Genomic DNA, 15,676 nt, shown 5'->3' with positions numbered 1-15,676 from the left:
GAGTACCCTCATTCTTAGTGCCAAGCCCACTTTCTCCATAGGAACACAGAAGCTACCTTATACAGAGTCAGACCCTTGGTCCATCTAGCACAGTATGGTCTAGTCTTGACTGACAGCAGCTTTCCAGGTAGGAGGTCTCCTCATCCTTACCTGGAGAGGCTGCCAGGGATTGAATCTGGAACCTTCTGCATGCAAAGCAAATGCACTACCACTGAGCTACAGCCCCAACTCCATTCCTTCTCCCTTCCATATTCTACACCCCGGCCTGGCCTTTGGTACCATTCACCTTCTACCAATCCCCCTTCTGCCTTTACACACATCTTTCCTAGATCCTTGCCCCTCTGGCATGTGAAATGCTCCTCTCTGCCACTTCACCACAGTCAGGAAAACACACACTCACAGATCCTCTCACCTGGACTTACGGTCCTTGTAGTCATATACCTGCACAGCGGCATTGTGAGGAACACGGTAGGACACAGCCCGAGTCTTATCACGAGACACCCCACTACCCCCTTCAGACGCTTCCCTGGAGCGATCAACTACCGGGTCCCTCCCTATAGCCAACAAGGCCTCCACATGAGGCGGCAACTCCTTCTCCCACAGCTCCTCATCCTGAGAGAGCATGTAAGTGTGGCCAATTACAGCTCGGACCTGTAGTGGGGCAGAAAGAGAGGGAGAGAGAGACAAGGGTTTACACTTCTGGGAGGGCTTGCCCCATTCCCAAGGCCAAGACAGCTAGAACAGCCGCCTGACTGTGAGGGTTCTCACTGTCATCAGGCAAACAGGGCCCCCCAGAGTAGATTATCAGGAGTAAACTGGTTTGTGTGTGGAAGCCTGCTCTGATTAATTTAGACCATTTATATGCTGACAAAATATATGTTTTGAGGCTGTTTATACACTTTAAAAGGCAGAAAAATTAAGACATATCGTAAGCTTTCTTCAATCCAAACATGTTCCATGTCTTCTAGCATTCTTCAGTGATAAAGACAATCTTTTTAATCAATACAGAGTGCATTTTAATTTGTGACGTATGTCTGTAACTTGCCTTGAAGTCCTAAATGCAGGCTCTAAATCTGTTCAATGCATAAGCATTCTGAACTATAGTACCAAACACAGAGAATATCCATCCAATTCAGGGGCGGCCCAAGGTATTGCAGCACCCAAGGGATGGCATCAAATGCTGCCTTGCCCCACCACCCTCCTGGGGGTCTGCTCGCTTCCAAACCCAACATTATAAGCATTGAAAGTGGTGTCGGGGGCCAGGAGGGAAGGCTGTCAGTAGCCACCTCTCTCCTGCTTCTTGCAAACTTTGCAAGGCATGTGAGGAGAGGTGCTTTTTGCACAGTTTAAGAGGGTCAGACTGGCCCCAAAGAGTTGCTCTGATAGCAGCAGTGGAGAGCATCTTGCTGCCTTGCTGGCATCTTAGAAATTTACTGAGGAGACCACCCCTGTACCTATCGATAAACAAAATCCTTGTTCCTGCAGCCTGAAATCAATAAGAACAAAGAAGATACACTTTATAAAGTCTAGTAAAACAAAAGATCGTTTCTCAGCTAACACTTGTGTGAACAATGGGATGCTTTGCTCGTACAGTGAGGGAGGGGCAATATTAGCTGATCTCTCCATTTCCCTCTGCAGTCATCTGTGTCCCTTGAAAATATGTGCCTGAGACATATTTGAAATCATCTCTCCCTGAGAGTTGGAATTAATACCAGAAGTGTAATGGTTGCCTCCGAATCAGAGTCCTTTAGCACTCCTGAAAAACACTGCTTTTTCACATTTAGCTGGAAGAGGAATTATAACAGAGATTCCACACAGCACTATATTATACAGCAATGTCCTTTCCAAGGACCAAGATCCTTCTATGCTATTTACTCACAAATAAGTTCCATTTGGTAATGGTCCTTTCCAATGTTGATTAAACGCTTCCTGTTTGCAGGTTCTGACCATTTCATGACCTCCTTTTCAGCACAGCTGGGGTGGGGTGGGGGAGGAATTAAGTGGTCACCTATTAGTCAGCTACAGTTCCCCATGTGTGGGGATGCTTTAATTACTGTTTCCTTACACTTATAGCAGAATAGCACTGTTTTGCTATAAAACATGAAACACAAAGGAGGGAAACCAGTAAATTAAACCACCCTACCCCCAGTAGGGAGCAGCAGCCAATTAAGAAGGAGCAGTTCACTAACCCCACAGCTGTGCTGAGAAGGAAACACTGGACGACAATCCAAGGGTAACGGAATCAGGCTGCTGCTTTTCCCGTGACTGTAGCTTTAAGCAAGTTTTCAAGTTGATATTATATGTATCCACTGGCAAGACAGCATTTTCTATAAGGCCATATTTTTTTACAAAACCCCTAAGTATTATAGGTAGCATCCAAAACTTGCAAAATATGTCAGTAATGGAATCAGAAGAGATACCTGAATACTCTGATTCAATTACTGACGTATTTTGCTTGTTTCAGACACTATCATTAAGGGTTTTATAAAAATACAAGTGAATTTTGGCCCGTTGAATAACGGGCGCTAGCAATGGCGCTCCTGGCCCCCCGCCGCCATTCCCCCTCCCTCCGCCGTACGCCGTATAAAATATCAACTTGCAAGTTTGCTTATTGTGACAGTGATTGAGAAAGTGGTAACGTGCCTGATTCAGTTATCTTTGGAATTGCCCAAATAACAGTTTCACACAAGAGCCCCAGACAACTCAAGCCAGCCAGCCAAAACATGCTAAGTGGCAACCTAAGTACCTCTGGAATGAACGAACAAACGCACATGCGCACGCACACACACAGAGAGCAGAGACAGCCATCTCCCGTGGCTTACATCCAGCAGCTGGTAATGGGAAGGATATGGAATTATTCTTTGTTAAGTTTATGTACTACTTTTTATAATAAATGAATCAATCTGGCCTCCATGCATGGGTCTAATCCCACATTAAAGCCATATAGAACTAATGGCCACTAAGAGAATGAAAGACAAATATTCCTCCCCAAACCCAAAGCATTACATATATTTAAGATATCTGCATTCCACCTCTCCAGCGCAATACTGCTCAGGGCAACTCACTAAGACTAATAATATTCAGTTAAAAACTAGACCAAATTAAAAGTCCACTAGAAACAGAATAAAAAATTGAAACCCTTTGCTAAGAACGATGGGTCTAAGTGTTTATTAAAAAGCTCTGACACACAATTAAAATTTGTGCAAATTCTGTCTGCATCTCCGATTTGCAAGTCAGTCAGATCCAGAGTACAAGCTAAGTTTATCCAGAGTTTGAGTAATCCAACAGACATTTTATTCATGCAGCTCTGCACCTATCATTGTGGTAGCTGCCATCATTGTGGTTTTGCAGCCCCAAAAGGCAGAGAAGAATAATAAGCCCTAAGAACTTATGCTTGGAGACTCCGTCTCACTTTCCAAATGGAGCTGTGTGAAAAGAAGTCACATTGTATCCTTCACAGCCACCACTGTTTCTGCAGGCAGTGATACTTGACAGAAGGTGACCTCTGGAAGTGCAATTCCCAGTGGTGTTGCTAATTGATGTGTTTAGGCTACATGTGCTAAAGACCCATCCAGAAGCAGCCAGTATCCAGTAACTGCTGTTCTGCTTGTTTGGCTCACCTTTCCTGTCTTGATATCCCGCACGTAAATGCCCTCATTCTCAGCCAGCGGAATGGAATGGCGCCGTTCCAGGACTTCCACCTCCACGGGTGGCACGTACTCCAGGGGACCATGGATCAACCAGCGATCACCTGGCTTGCGTGCCACTTCCTCCCCATCCTGGGTGAGACGCAGAGAGACAAAGAGGGAGAAGGATTCCAACATGCATTGCCATCAAGATACCTGGGTTATTTATTCCAAAGGCTTACAGTGAGGGAAATAAGTATTTGATCCCCTGCTGATTTTGTCCGTTTGCCCTCTGACACAGAAATGACCAGGCTATAATTGGAATGGTAGGTTTATTGTAGCTGTGAGAGACAGAATAACAACAAACAAACCCTCAAAAGCCCAGTGCCCAAAAGTCAGCGATGGATTTGCATTGTAGTGAGGGAAATAAGTATTCAATGCCTTCACAAAAGATGTCTTAGTACTTGGTGGCAAAACCCTTGTTGGCAATCACAGAGGTCAGACGTTTCTTGTAGTTGGCCACCAGGTTTGCACACAACCCAGGAGGGATGTTGTCCCACTCCTCTTTGCAGATCCTCTCCAAGTCAGAAAGGTTTCGAGGCTGATGTTTGGCAACCCGAACCTTCAGCTCCCTCCACAGATTTTCTATGGGATTAAGGTCTGGAGACTGGCTGGGCCACTCCAGGACCTTCATGTGCTTCTTCTTGAGCCACTCCTTTGTTGCCTTGGCTGTGTGTTTTGGGTCATTGGCATGCTGGAATACCCATCCACGACCCATTCTCAATGCCCTGGCTGAGGGAAGGAGGTGCTCACCTGAGATCTGGCGGTACATGGTCCCGTCCATAGTCCCTTTGATGCGGTGAAGGTGTCCCGTCCCCTTAGCAGAAAAACACCCCCAAAGCATAATGTGTCCACCTCCATGTTTGATGGTGGGGATGGTGTTCTTGCGCTCATAGGCAGCATTCCTCCTCCTCCACACACGGCGAGTTGAGTTGATGCCAAAGAGCTCGATTTTGCTCTCATCTGACCACAACACTTTCGCCCAGTTCTCCTCTGGATCATTCAGATGTGCATTGGCAAACTGCAGACGGGCCTGTACATGTGCTGCCTTGAGCAGGGGGACCTTGCGGGCACTGCAAGATTTCAGTCCTTCACGGCGTAGTGTGTTACCAATTGTTTTCTTGGTGACTATGGTTCCAGCTGCCCTGAGATCATTGACAAGTTCCCCCTGTGTAGTTCTGGGCTGCTTTGTCACCGTTCTCATGATCATTGCAACTCCACGAGGTGAGATCTTGCATGGAGCCCCAGACCGAGGGAGATTGACAGTTATTTTGTGTTTCTTCCATTTGCGAGTTATCGTGCCAACTGTAGTCACCTTCTCACCAAGCTGCTTGGCGATAGTCTTGTAGTCCAGTCCAGCCTTGTGCAGGTCTACAACCTTGTCCCTGACATCCTTCGACAGCTCTTTGGTCTTGGGCATGGTGGTGAGTTTGGAAGCTGAGCGATTGCTTGCTTCTATCGACAGGTGTCTTTTATACAGGTACTGTAACAAGCTGGGATTAGGAGCACTCCCTTACAGAGGGTGTTCCTCATCTCAGCTCATTACCTGCATATAGTGAAAGGACACCTGGGAGCCTGAAATCTTGCTGGTTGATAGGGGATCGAATACTTATTTCCCTCACTACAATGCAAATCCATCGCTGACTTTTGGGCACTGGGCTTTTGAGGGTTTGTTTGTTGTTATTCTGTCTCTCAAAGCTACAATAAACCTACCATTCCAATTATAGCCTGGTTATTTCTGTGTCAGAAGGCAAACGGACAAAATCAGCAGGGGATCAAATACTTATTTCCCTCACTGTACTGCTGCCATTCTTCACAAAGGAATTCATGGCAGCTCACAAAAAGATTCTCATTCTCTCCCTCTCTCACCCACCCTCGGGAATCCTAGAAATGCAGGATAAGACAATCATTAAAACAGGGCAGTCACAGAGAAATGTATAGAGTCATGAGAAGGCCTGGCTGGAACTTTTAAAAAAGTATTCAACTTTCACTTAGAATTAAATAGCTGGGCGGGGTGGGGGGAGCTTAAGATCAAGGGGAGGGATCAAGGGCTCACCCACGCACTGCTGACAGTTGTGCTTCAGAAGGTGGCGGGATGCATAGGAGAGCCCCTCTACCCAATCTCACAGACCGGGCAGAACTATATGAAGTTCCTACATCCAACCCAGGCTTAGGTCCTCTAACCTCATTTTCGTCTTCAAATGGACGGAGAGCACGTAGCAGGAGACCATCTTCTTCAGAAAGGATATAGATGTCCTGGATCCCTTCCTCCAGACACTCTCCAGGCTGCAGGAAGAAGGACATCTCCCCCTGTGGAAACAGTAGCAAGGGTGTGGGGGTGGGAGAACATGAGAAGCAACAGCTAGACTGAGAAATACGGTAGCTTAAGCAGTCCCCTCTGGTCTGGAAAATGTGGTATCATGAGTAGGTTACATGAGGGCTGTCAGTCACCCCATTAAAGAAATCCTCAGTTAGTTAAATGCTTTAAATCAAATCTGCATACATTTGCCTCTAACAGCTTTGCTTTAAAGCAGGACTTCAAAACTTCTGCCCTCCAGCTGCTGTTGGACTACAATTTCAATCATCTCCAGCCTCAGAAGCAGATTGTCAGGGGTAGTCCAACACCTGCAGGAGGCTGAAGTCATACAACACTGTTTTAAACAGAAGGCTTTAAAAAAAAAAGATGGTAACTATATGCTACAACAGGCATCATCTTAGAAGAGGCTTTCCCTCCACTGTGATCAAAAGAAAGGCAGGAAGTAAAAGCAAGCCTGTGAAAGAATCATTTAAAATGGTGTGGTCATGTTCCCAATCAGATTTGCAAGACTGGATGAAAGGGAAGGGGAGAAGCATGTTCATAGGCCTGGAGAGCCACTTCACATGAGCCCAGGAGCAACCAGTAAGGTAAAGGTAAAGTGTGCCATTGAGCTGGTGTCGACTCCTGGCACCCACAGAACCCTGTGGTTTTCACTGGCAGAATACAGGAGGGGTTCACCACTGCCGTCACCTTAAGTGGTGCAATGTGGAAATGCTTGACTAACAAGCAGAAAGTTGCCGGTTTGAATCCCCACTGGTACTATGTCAGGCAGCAGCGATATAGGAAGATGCTGAAAGGCATCATCTCAGACTGCATGGTGGGAGGCAATGGTAAACCCTTCTTGTATTCTATCAAAGAAAACCACAGGGCTCTGTGGGCGCCAGGAGTCAAAATGGACTTGATGGCACACTTTTACCATTGCCATACCCCGCGCAGCACCTTCCTATATCGCTGCTGCCCGATATAGGTGTTTCCCATAGTCTGGGAAACATACCAGCGGGGATGTGAACCGGCAACCTCTGGCTTGCTCGTCAAGTCATTTCCCGCTGCACCATATAGTGGCTGATTAGAGCTCCCTAAGATATCTCATGCCTGCCCCGGGCACCTTCTCACTTCATGGAAGACAACAGTGAGTTCCAGAAGACCTGGCCAGTCCCCACACGCTCTTGCAGGCTCCAATTGTGCATTCTCGAACATGTCCCAGAATACTCTGCACTGCAAAGCAGTTCCACAGCAAACATGCTGATGTGGATACAGTTCCCTAGAGCTAGAGAGTTTCAAAGTCCCACTGCTCAGAGAAATATCAGCCTCAGTAGCACCCTAATGTTAGACCTGTTCTCAATACCCAAATATGTACAATACATTAATAGAGTACATTCTATTTATTTAATTCATACTCTGCCTCTCAACCAAAATGGTTCACAAGGCAGCTCACAACTACCAACATTCTTCTTCTACTACTGCTAACCCCTTCTAACTTGGCAAAGAGGCACCTTTTTAACATGATGATTCTCTTTATTTAGCAGGGGGAGTGTAACTGGCCCTCTCCACCCCCAGCACAGTAACTCCAGTGACTGCTGCTGGTGTCTAGCTTATGCCACAAAACGCATAAGATCTTCTCTGCCACATGATGTGGTGACAGCCAACAACCTGGATGGCTTTAAGAGGGGTTTCGATAACTTCATGGAGGAGAGGTCTATCAATGGCTACTAGTCTGAGGGCTATAGGCCACCTCGAGCCTCAAAGGCAGGATGCCTCTGAGTACGAGTTGCAGGGGAGTAACAGCAGGAGAGAGGGCATGCCCCTTTCAACTCCTGCCTATGGCTTCCAGTGGCATCTGGTGGGCCACTGGGCGAAACAGGATGCTGGACTAGATGGGCCTTGGGCCTGATCCAGCAGGGCTGTTCTTATGTTCTTTTTAGATTGTGAGCCCTTTGGGGACAGGGATCCATCTTATTTATTATTTCTCTGTGTAAACCGCCCTGAGCCATTTTTGGAAGGGTGGTATAGAAATCAAATAAATAATAAGAATAAGAACAACAACAACAACGAAATATAAATTACAATAAGCCATGGGTTCTCAATGTAGAGTCTCCAGAGGTTGGACTACAACTCCCATGTCCCATCATCGCCCAGCCATTGTAGCTGGGGGATGATGAGAGTTATAAGCCATTTAAAAACTAGGTAAAGAAAACCCCAAACATCAGAGAGAGCGCAGCGTTAACCTAGATTCACAGGAACAGAGGGAAAAGCAGTATTTTCACCCACACGATCATCATGGATGGGGATGGTGGTAACTGTAATCCAACACCATCTAGGGATGCACATTTGGGAACCCCGGGCACAGAGGACTTCTGCCCAAGCATGTACCTTGATCACTTTCTTCTGGCCGAGTTGGGGTTTGCCATCGTCATCTACCGGATCACAGACCGTACAATATTGGCAGCTGTTCAAGGTTGTGATATCGACAACACCCAGCACTTCCTCATAAACATCAGGAATGTGAGCCTCGGTGTCAGCCATGGTGACCAGCCACTCTTCTCCAGTCTTCCTTGTCACACCCTGGGGGTCTCGGAATGTCTTGGTGGCCCGGAGATGCAGCGCTTTCTTTGAGAAAGAGGGGTGTGTGTTATGAATTGGGAGGAGGTCCACTCACACAGCAGTGCATGGCCACATCCAGCAGGAACATGAGACCACCTCCATCTGCCCAATCAAGTCCAGCTGTCATTTAGCTCCTCCTCTACCAGAACTGTCTCCCTTGTCAACCATTCTGCTTGGTCATTACAAAAATTATAGAAGAATTGGTTCCTCCCTATCCCTTTTCATCATGTCTAGTAGACTGGAATCCTGTAAACAAGGCCTTTGCTTGCATTATTTTGTGCAACCTCTAGAAGCGTTAAGCATCTTTCAAACCATCACTACCATTTTTTGCAGGCACTAGCCCCTAAATACGTGTCTGTCTCCAAGGCAGGGTGCCAAATGTTGAGTCACTTGCACATACCTACCTCTCCCCCTTTTTAAAAAAGTGATTGTGGGGGGGAGGGAGGAGAATATCTTGCTAGTACCCCAATAATCTACTACCCAAGGCAACTGCCTCACCTTGCCTCATGGAAGAGCTGCCCCTGTTCACAGGATATTCATACAAGGGACCTAGCAGGGTTCTTGCCATGCAGTCATTGTTTAACAGTTGCTATTGCGTGAAATTGGCTGTGAATGAGGCTACATTTGTAAATATGCTCACAAATGCCTGTACAACCCCAGCCAGCTACGGGATACTAAAAACTGCCTTGCTTATTGACCTAAATGCGCACAACAGTGCAATCCACAGTAGGTGGAGAGCCTGAGGAATCAAGGAGGTACTGCATATACAATATCCCCACCTACAAACGCTACTGTACATGCCCCATTCTCCATATTATGGACCTTTAGCAGCACTCAACAAGGAGTGTCTTTGCCCAGCTATTCCAGCAGCATCCAAAATTCCTTCACCTCTCTCCACTGGGGAGAGCAAACACTGCACCCACCTTTTCAGTCAGGATAAAGGCATCAACAGTATCAACAACTTCCTCGAACACACCAGGCAAGTAAGCCCCAACTCGCTTCACCAGCCACTCCTCACCTGTAAAGAAAAAGGGAACACAACTTATAGCATATAGAAATGAGTCCATTTAGAGCAGGGGTGGCCAACCCGCGGCTCTTCAGCTGTTGTTGGACTACAACTCCCATCAACCCCCGACGCAATTTACTGCAGCAGGGAGTCATTGGAGTTGTAGTCCAACAACAGCTGGAGAGTCTCCGGTTGGTGACCCCGATTTAGAGAGCTGTTGGAGGGGGAAGACAGCAGGAGTACCTGTCACACGTTTATTCCCCTCTCTGTCCTTGCATTCTTTCCGGGCCTGAAGTCTTATGGCTTGGTTGGGTCGAATGATGGTGGCCTGGATTATCTCCACTACTTCGACCTCCTTGTGTGGAATGTATGTGCCTGCAAACAAGAGTCTGTTATATGAGCTGGCTGAACCTCAAACCACAATTGACAGAAGTGAAAGACTGTTGCATACCAGGTCCTTCAAATAACCATTCATCTCCAGCGACATATTTGCCCCCCTGGTTATCTTCAAAGTCCAAAAGGGCTCTTAGATGGAGGGCAGTGTTAGCCAGGACAACCTGCAGAGGCGTAACGTCCTAGAGACAGATTGGGAGAAAGGGAGGCAGTGAACCAAGGTGGTCCTGCCAACAGAAGCAAGACAATCTCACAGCATGGGTCACACATCAACACAACATCCAACAGACCTGCCAGAAGGGGCCATTGATTATCCATGATTGTAGGCCTCACTATGCAGAGAGGAAGATTGCATATTCTTACCTTCTGCAATTCCTCCCCTGGGTACAAAGGGAAAGGGTCCTGGGCCAGTCTGATGTCTAAGTCAGCATGTCTGAGCCGCACCTGACCCACAGCATCAAACTCAACCTCACCATTCGCTGCCCGAACCACTGGATTGAGGATGATACAATAATGGCGTGGGGGGACCATCACCATTTTCACTGGGGCAAATACGATTCTGAAACAGAAGGCAAGTTGAAAGAGAAAGAAGTCAAAGAAGAGTTTGAAAGGGAAAGAAGTCAAAGGGGCAGCTAGGATCTTGGGCTTGTTGGTTCTCTTTGGCTGGGAGAGATCTTTAACAATTTAGCGTGATGATCTTTACTATTTTCAAGCCGGGGCCACTATGGCAAAAAACCAAACACACCCGCTTAAACACAAAAGCCATTTCTCACTGTGCTGATCTCCATGGAGTACTGCACTTTTCTCAGTGCTGGGAGGGCCCTTTAAGAAGGAACCCTCTCTTAAGAGCTCTAGGGGCAAGTGCTGGGAAAGGGCTATACTCCCCAGCACTCTATGTACACCTTCCAAGATGGTACAGGAGCTCAAGAGGGCTCTGTTTCCCTTAAAGGAGCCCCACCAGTGCTGGAGGCACTGCACCGTAGGAACGGTCACCTCTGCTTGGTGCCACAAGGACTATGCAGAATGTTCAGCTTTAGCCAAGGCTTCACACAGGCAATTAGTCAGGAAGGTACACAGTGTTCCCTCTAACAGAGATTCCCAGATGTTGTTTACTACAACTCCCAGCATCCTCAGGTGCAATGGACTTTGGCTTGTATAACTGAAAGCTGGTTGGGAGAGGCTAGGGGCCTTGTGTGGGCCCAATTTCTTCCCCCAGAGTACTCTGTTGATGAGCAAGTATGGGGAAGGGGTGAGATCATCAGGAGGAATCAGTCTTTGGGTGCCACCGGTTTATCTGGTGGCAACCTGGGATAGGGCCTTATCTGTTGTCACCTCTAGGTTGTGGAATGCACTCCCCATGGATATAAGAGGATTGTCTTTGTTGGAGGCCTTCAGGAGAGCCATAAAGACCCAACTTCTTTAGCCTGGCTTTTAGTGATATATTAAAACTTAGTTTTAATATATCACTAAAAGCCAGGCTAAAGAAGTTACTAAATATCATTAAACTAAATATTAAACTAAATACTTAAATTAATTAATACTAAATTAAACATATTAAACTAAATATTATTTAGTTTTAATTGTAATTGTAATTTGCTTTTTAACTGGTTTGATTTTAATTGTTAACATTTTTGTTTTTTATTTTAATGTATACCACCCTGAACCATCTTTGGAAAGGTGGTATATAAATCAAGTAAATAAATACAGACAGCATATGGTGACACCAGAACACTGATAGGATGAGAATTTGGGTCCCACAACAGCCTTGGATCCAAGTGCACCTAGATCTCCATTCTAACACTGCCTCTCCATTAACCAGCCATTCAGTTCCCTCTTCCTGCCTTGGCTTACCTCTCATTGTCCTGGCGTATATAAGTTTTAGGCCCCACTTCCACTCGAGTCACATTTGAGTTCTGATCCAAGACATGAACATAATGGTATGGAGGGATCCGGATTATGGATTCAGCTGCCATTTTGTCTTCTGAGAGTGCTGCTAAGAAGGAAGTGCGATAGAAAATCAACAATCTGATAGAACAGGAGAAGCTACTGCTATGGGAACACTCCTAGCCTCTGAGTCACCAGCCCTTTCACCCCGTGCAGGCAGGGCTCTAAGGGTCCTGAAACATTCTCTGTATCCACCCATTAAAAGCCAGTAGATTTTACCTATGTTTAATCTTTCAACAAACAAAGAAAACCAGCCTGGCAGGCTAGCTTATGTCTAGTTCTGCAGCAACTAGCACCCCTGAGGTGCTTTTAGAAGGGATACACCCACTTTCACACAGCAGAATCCGGCCTTGAAGGCAATTACAGGGGAATTGGGAGGCAGCCCGGCCAATCATGACTATGATCATGGAAAGCCTAGAGAGGCAATCACCAGACCTGAATCTTGTTGAACGCAGAGATCTCAGACTTGATTTCCAGACAAGCTTACAGGGGAGGTGAACTTGATCTCTAAAAGAAAGCAACACAGTAGATTTCTGAGTACTAGCAAATCAGTAGACACAAGAAGTCTAACTTTCTAAGGATTCAGATCCACCATTTTATGAGAGAGTCTAAAGTTCTCCATCCCAGCTCCGCCTTAGCAATAATTATAGATCTGATATCTCACATTTGGTTTTTTAAGCAGCCTCCCAACTCTGGACAAATAAGCAAGGGATGTTTCCCGTAACAGCTTCCAAAATACATTTCAGGGCAAGGATCTGTTAGCTATGGGGATGAGATCTTACCAGATTTGTTGAGGACACCCTGAAGGCAGGGGAAAGCTGATCAGCAGAAGGGCGGGACAGAACTTATCAGGCATAGAGCTTGTTTTCTAGTGAATTTATATAAGGGTGGAACTGTAACAGGGGAAATTCCTCAGAACGGTTTAGTTCCTGGCAGAGGCGGAGCAAAGAAGAGACTGGCAGAGAGCCTGTTAAAGGGGAAGCAGACTGCAAAATAGATCATGCATCTTAAAGTGATCCCCTTCACAACACAGATGAAATCACAAAGGCATGGGACACGGAGGATTTATTGCTTCTTGCCCCTCATATTTTTAGGAGCTTACCATCATCACTAACTTTTTAAAATGAATGGATGTGGTTAATCACTCACTCACACACACACACGCCAGGCAAAAATAAAAGAACAGAGATCAACTGGTGAAGCTTGTCTCAATATGGAGTGCAACGATATGGAGTGCTTTCTTTTGAAATACTGCCCATCCTGCAGCTCTAAAAGCACAAAACTTTGCCAGATAAAAGATAGCAACCCTGTCTGACACATGCATATTTTATACATACATCCACACATAACAAGATGCTTGGAACTGACGGATTGATTCAAGGAGTATTTCTGCTTGACCTAGGAGCATGTGTATATGTAGGCGGGACCATGCCTCAGCATGCATAATGGCCTTCTACTGAGACAGACAGTTAAGCCATCTAGCTTAGTTTTATCTACTCTGATTGGCAGCGGCTCTCCAAGGTTTCAGACTGGAATCTTTGTCAGCCCTGCCTGGAGATGCCACGGGCTCCGCTGAACGTGGGACCTCCTGCATGCAAAGCAGAAGCTCTGCCACTGAGCTGCAGCCCCTCCCCTTGACAGAACTTTGTATGCTAAATGTCCAAATGCAATTCCTGGGCACCGCAAATTAAAGGATCTCAGGCAGCAAGGCTGAGAAAATACAGAGCTGCTACCAGTCAAAGAACATAATGGTAAAAGTAGTAACCCAAAGCATATCTGATCTTGGGGTGCAATAGCATAGCGTCTTATTCAGGCTGCTCATGTAGTTCTTCCTGAGGTCTTTCAGCACTTATCAGGAGAGGAGAGCTGGTCTTGTGGTAGCAAGCATGACTTGTCCCCATAGCTAAGCAGGGTCTGCCCTGGTTGCCTATGAATGGGAGACTTGATGTGTGAGCACTGCAAGATATTCCCCTCAGGGGATGAAGCCGCTCTGGAAGAGCAGAAGGTTTCAAGTTCCCTCCCTGGCTTCTCCAAGATAGGGCTGAGAGAGATTCCTGCCTGCCACCTTGGAGAAGCCGCTGCCAGTCTGTGAAGACAATACTGAGCTAGATAGACCAGTGGTCTGACTCAGTATATGGCAGTTTCTTATGTTCCTATCCATCATCTTCCAGACCACCATATTTTTATCATTACATCATCATCTTATGGTATATCCATACTACAAACCTAAAGAGGTTAACTGTCATGACTCCCAGTCCCAAAGAACTCTGAGAATTATAGCTCTCTTAAGGGTCTTGGGAGCTCTGGCAAAGAAGTAGGCCTACAATTCCCAGAATTCCTTGAGGGAAGCCATGTCACTTAAACCTAACCTACTAACCTACTTCACAGGGTTGTTGTGAGGAGAAACCTAAGTATGTAGTACACCGCTCTGGGCTTCTTGGAGGAAGAGCGGGATAGAAAATGTAAACAAACAAACAAACAAACAGTCTGCTTATAGCACAGATGCAACCTTGATATGTGGTATCAGAACAGCTGACCTCCATGGTAGACTTTGCAAGGGATTTTATTTATTTATTGTTCGGTTTTTATACAGCCTTTCATAATGCATTTCAAGGCAGTTTACAAAACTTAAAATACAATAAAATTCCATAAAAGTTACATCTAAAACCTTACAATCTGTGAAACAGTAAAAATCATAAAACAGCAAACAAACAAACAAAAAATTATTAAAAAGACAAACAGACACAGGAAAGCTGAGAGACCTGGCAGCCCCTAAGGGGTAAAAGCCTGAACAAATAAAAGGTGTTTAAAACAAATAAACAAACAAAAACAACAGCCACAGATGGCAAGGAGTCAACATTCACTAGGGGAGCATTCCAGAGCCTAGAGCAACAACAGAGAAGTCCCTGTCCCATGTGCACGACAATCTAGCCTCTCTAGATATGGAAAATATGGCTCTTTATTGGTTTAATTATTAAGAGCTAAAGCTCAAAATCCTTGGTTCAAGTCTCAGCTCAGTCCGGATAGCTCACTGGATGGCTTAGATAAACCACTATTTTTACCTCATCCCAGCCTACACACTGATTACACAGAATAATAATCTTCATAAGACTGCTGTAAGGATTATTGAAATAATGTATATGGAATGATATGAGAGCATCTCCTAAGTGTTATCAGAGAGATGACGAGTTGGATGTACATAATGACTTGGCTTAGCAACATTGTTTTCTTGAATTTTTACCCTGAAGAGAAATCTTGTAGGATTCAAAAGCTTACATCTTACATGGTAAATACCAGTTTCTTCTTCCCTTGCAGAGGCTATGCATTTCTTCTCCACAAGCCCACAATGTCTTGTGCCCTATGGCAAGATTACCCCACAGACTTTTAAAATGGCTAGACTGACAACATTATCGCCTGAAATTGGGACTTACTGTTTATTTCATTGTTGAAAAGTGGTATATCAATACTCTAAAATAAAGTAAAATAAAATGATATGTTTTTTGCTAGTGAGGAAAAGTGACAGTTGTTACCTGTACAATGAAGAAATCCGGGAGTTGGTTGTACCTGTAATTGTGCAGATAGGAGTTCCATCTCTCTAATAAAGATAGAAGCAAAGAAAGAAGCGAATCTCTAACACAAGCTCTACTTCATAGGAAACAAACCTGAGTTTTTAAAATGCTTAAAAGTTGATTTGCACTTGCAGCACAAATACAGTCACAATTATTCACA

The 15,676-nt window shown here is 45.5% G+C and overlaps 1 protein-coding gene across 9 annotated transcripts in view; it reads right to left on the bottom strand.

Annotated features, from left to right (window-relative positions):
• MVP (major vault protein) overlaps positions 1-15,676 on the bottom strand; it is a 35,408-nt gene that overhangs the window by 17,151 nt on the left and 2,581 nt on the right. For 4 of the 9 annotated variants that reach the window (XM_053259816.1, XM_053259813.1, XM_053259815.1 and 1 more), the window contains exons 2-12: positions 15,478-15,542; positions 12,383-12,454; positions 11,855-11,996; positions 10,367-10,562; positions 10,062-10,185; positions 9,854-9,985; positions 9,528-9,622; positions 8,374-8,610; positions 5,871-5,996; positions 3,621-3,779; positions 413-651 (exon numbers count right to left, since the gene is read on the bottom strand). In XM_053259816.1, coding sequence (XP_053115791.1) covers positions 413-651; positions 3,621-3,779; positions 5,871-5,996; positions 8,374-8,610; positions 9,528-9,622; positions 9,854-9,985; positions 10,062-10,185; positions 10,367-10,562; positions 11,855-11,976 — 1,430 coding nt within the window. In that variant the 5' untranslated portion in view covers positions 11,977-11,996; positions 12,383-12,454; positions 15,478-15,542. Of the gene's footprint in view, positions 1-412; positions 652-3,620; positions 3,780-5,870; positions 5,997-8,373; positions 8,611-9,527; positions 9,623-9,853; positions 9,986-10,061; positions 10,186-10,366; positions 10,563-11,854; positions 11,997-12,166; positions 12,298-12,382; positions 12,455-12,729; positions 13,285-15,477; positions 15,543-15,676 lie in introns of those variants that run through there. The other 5 variants (XM_053259814.1, XM_053259817.1, XM_053259811.1 and 2 more) reach the window with 5 other exon arrangements.

This window comes from Hemicordylus capensis, chromosome 6 (assembly GCF_027244095.1).
Source record: "Hemicordylus capensis ecotype Gifberg chromosome 6, rHemCap1.1.pri, whole genome shotgun sequence".
Taxonomy (NCBI): domain Eukaryota; kingdom Metazoa; phylum Chordata; class Lepidosauria; order Squamata; family Cordylidae; genus Hemicordylus; species Hemicordylus capensis.
This window is presented reverse-complemented; position numbering and strand designations above follow the sequence as displayed.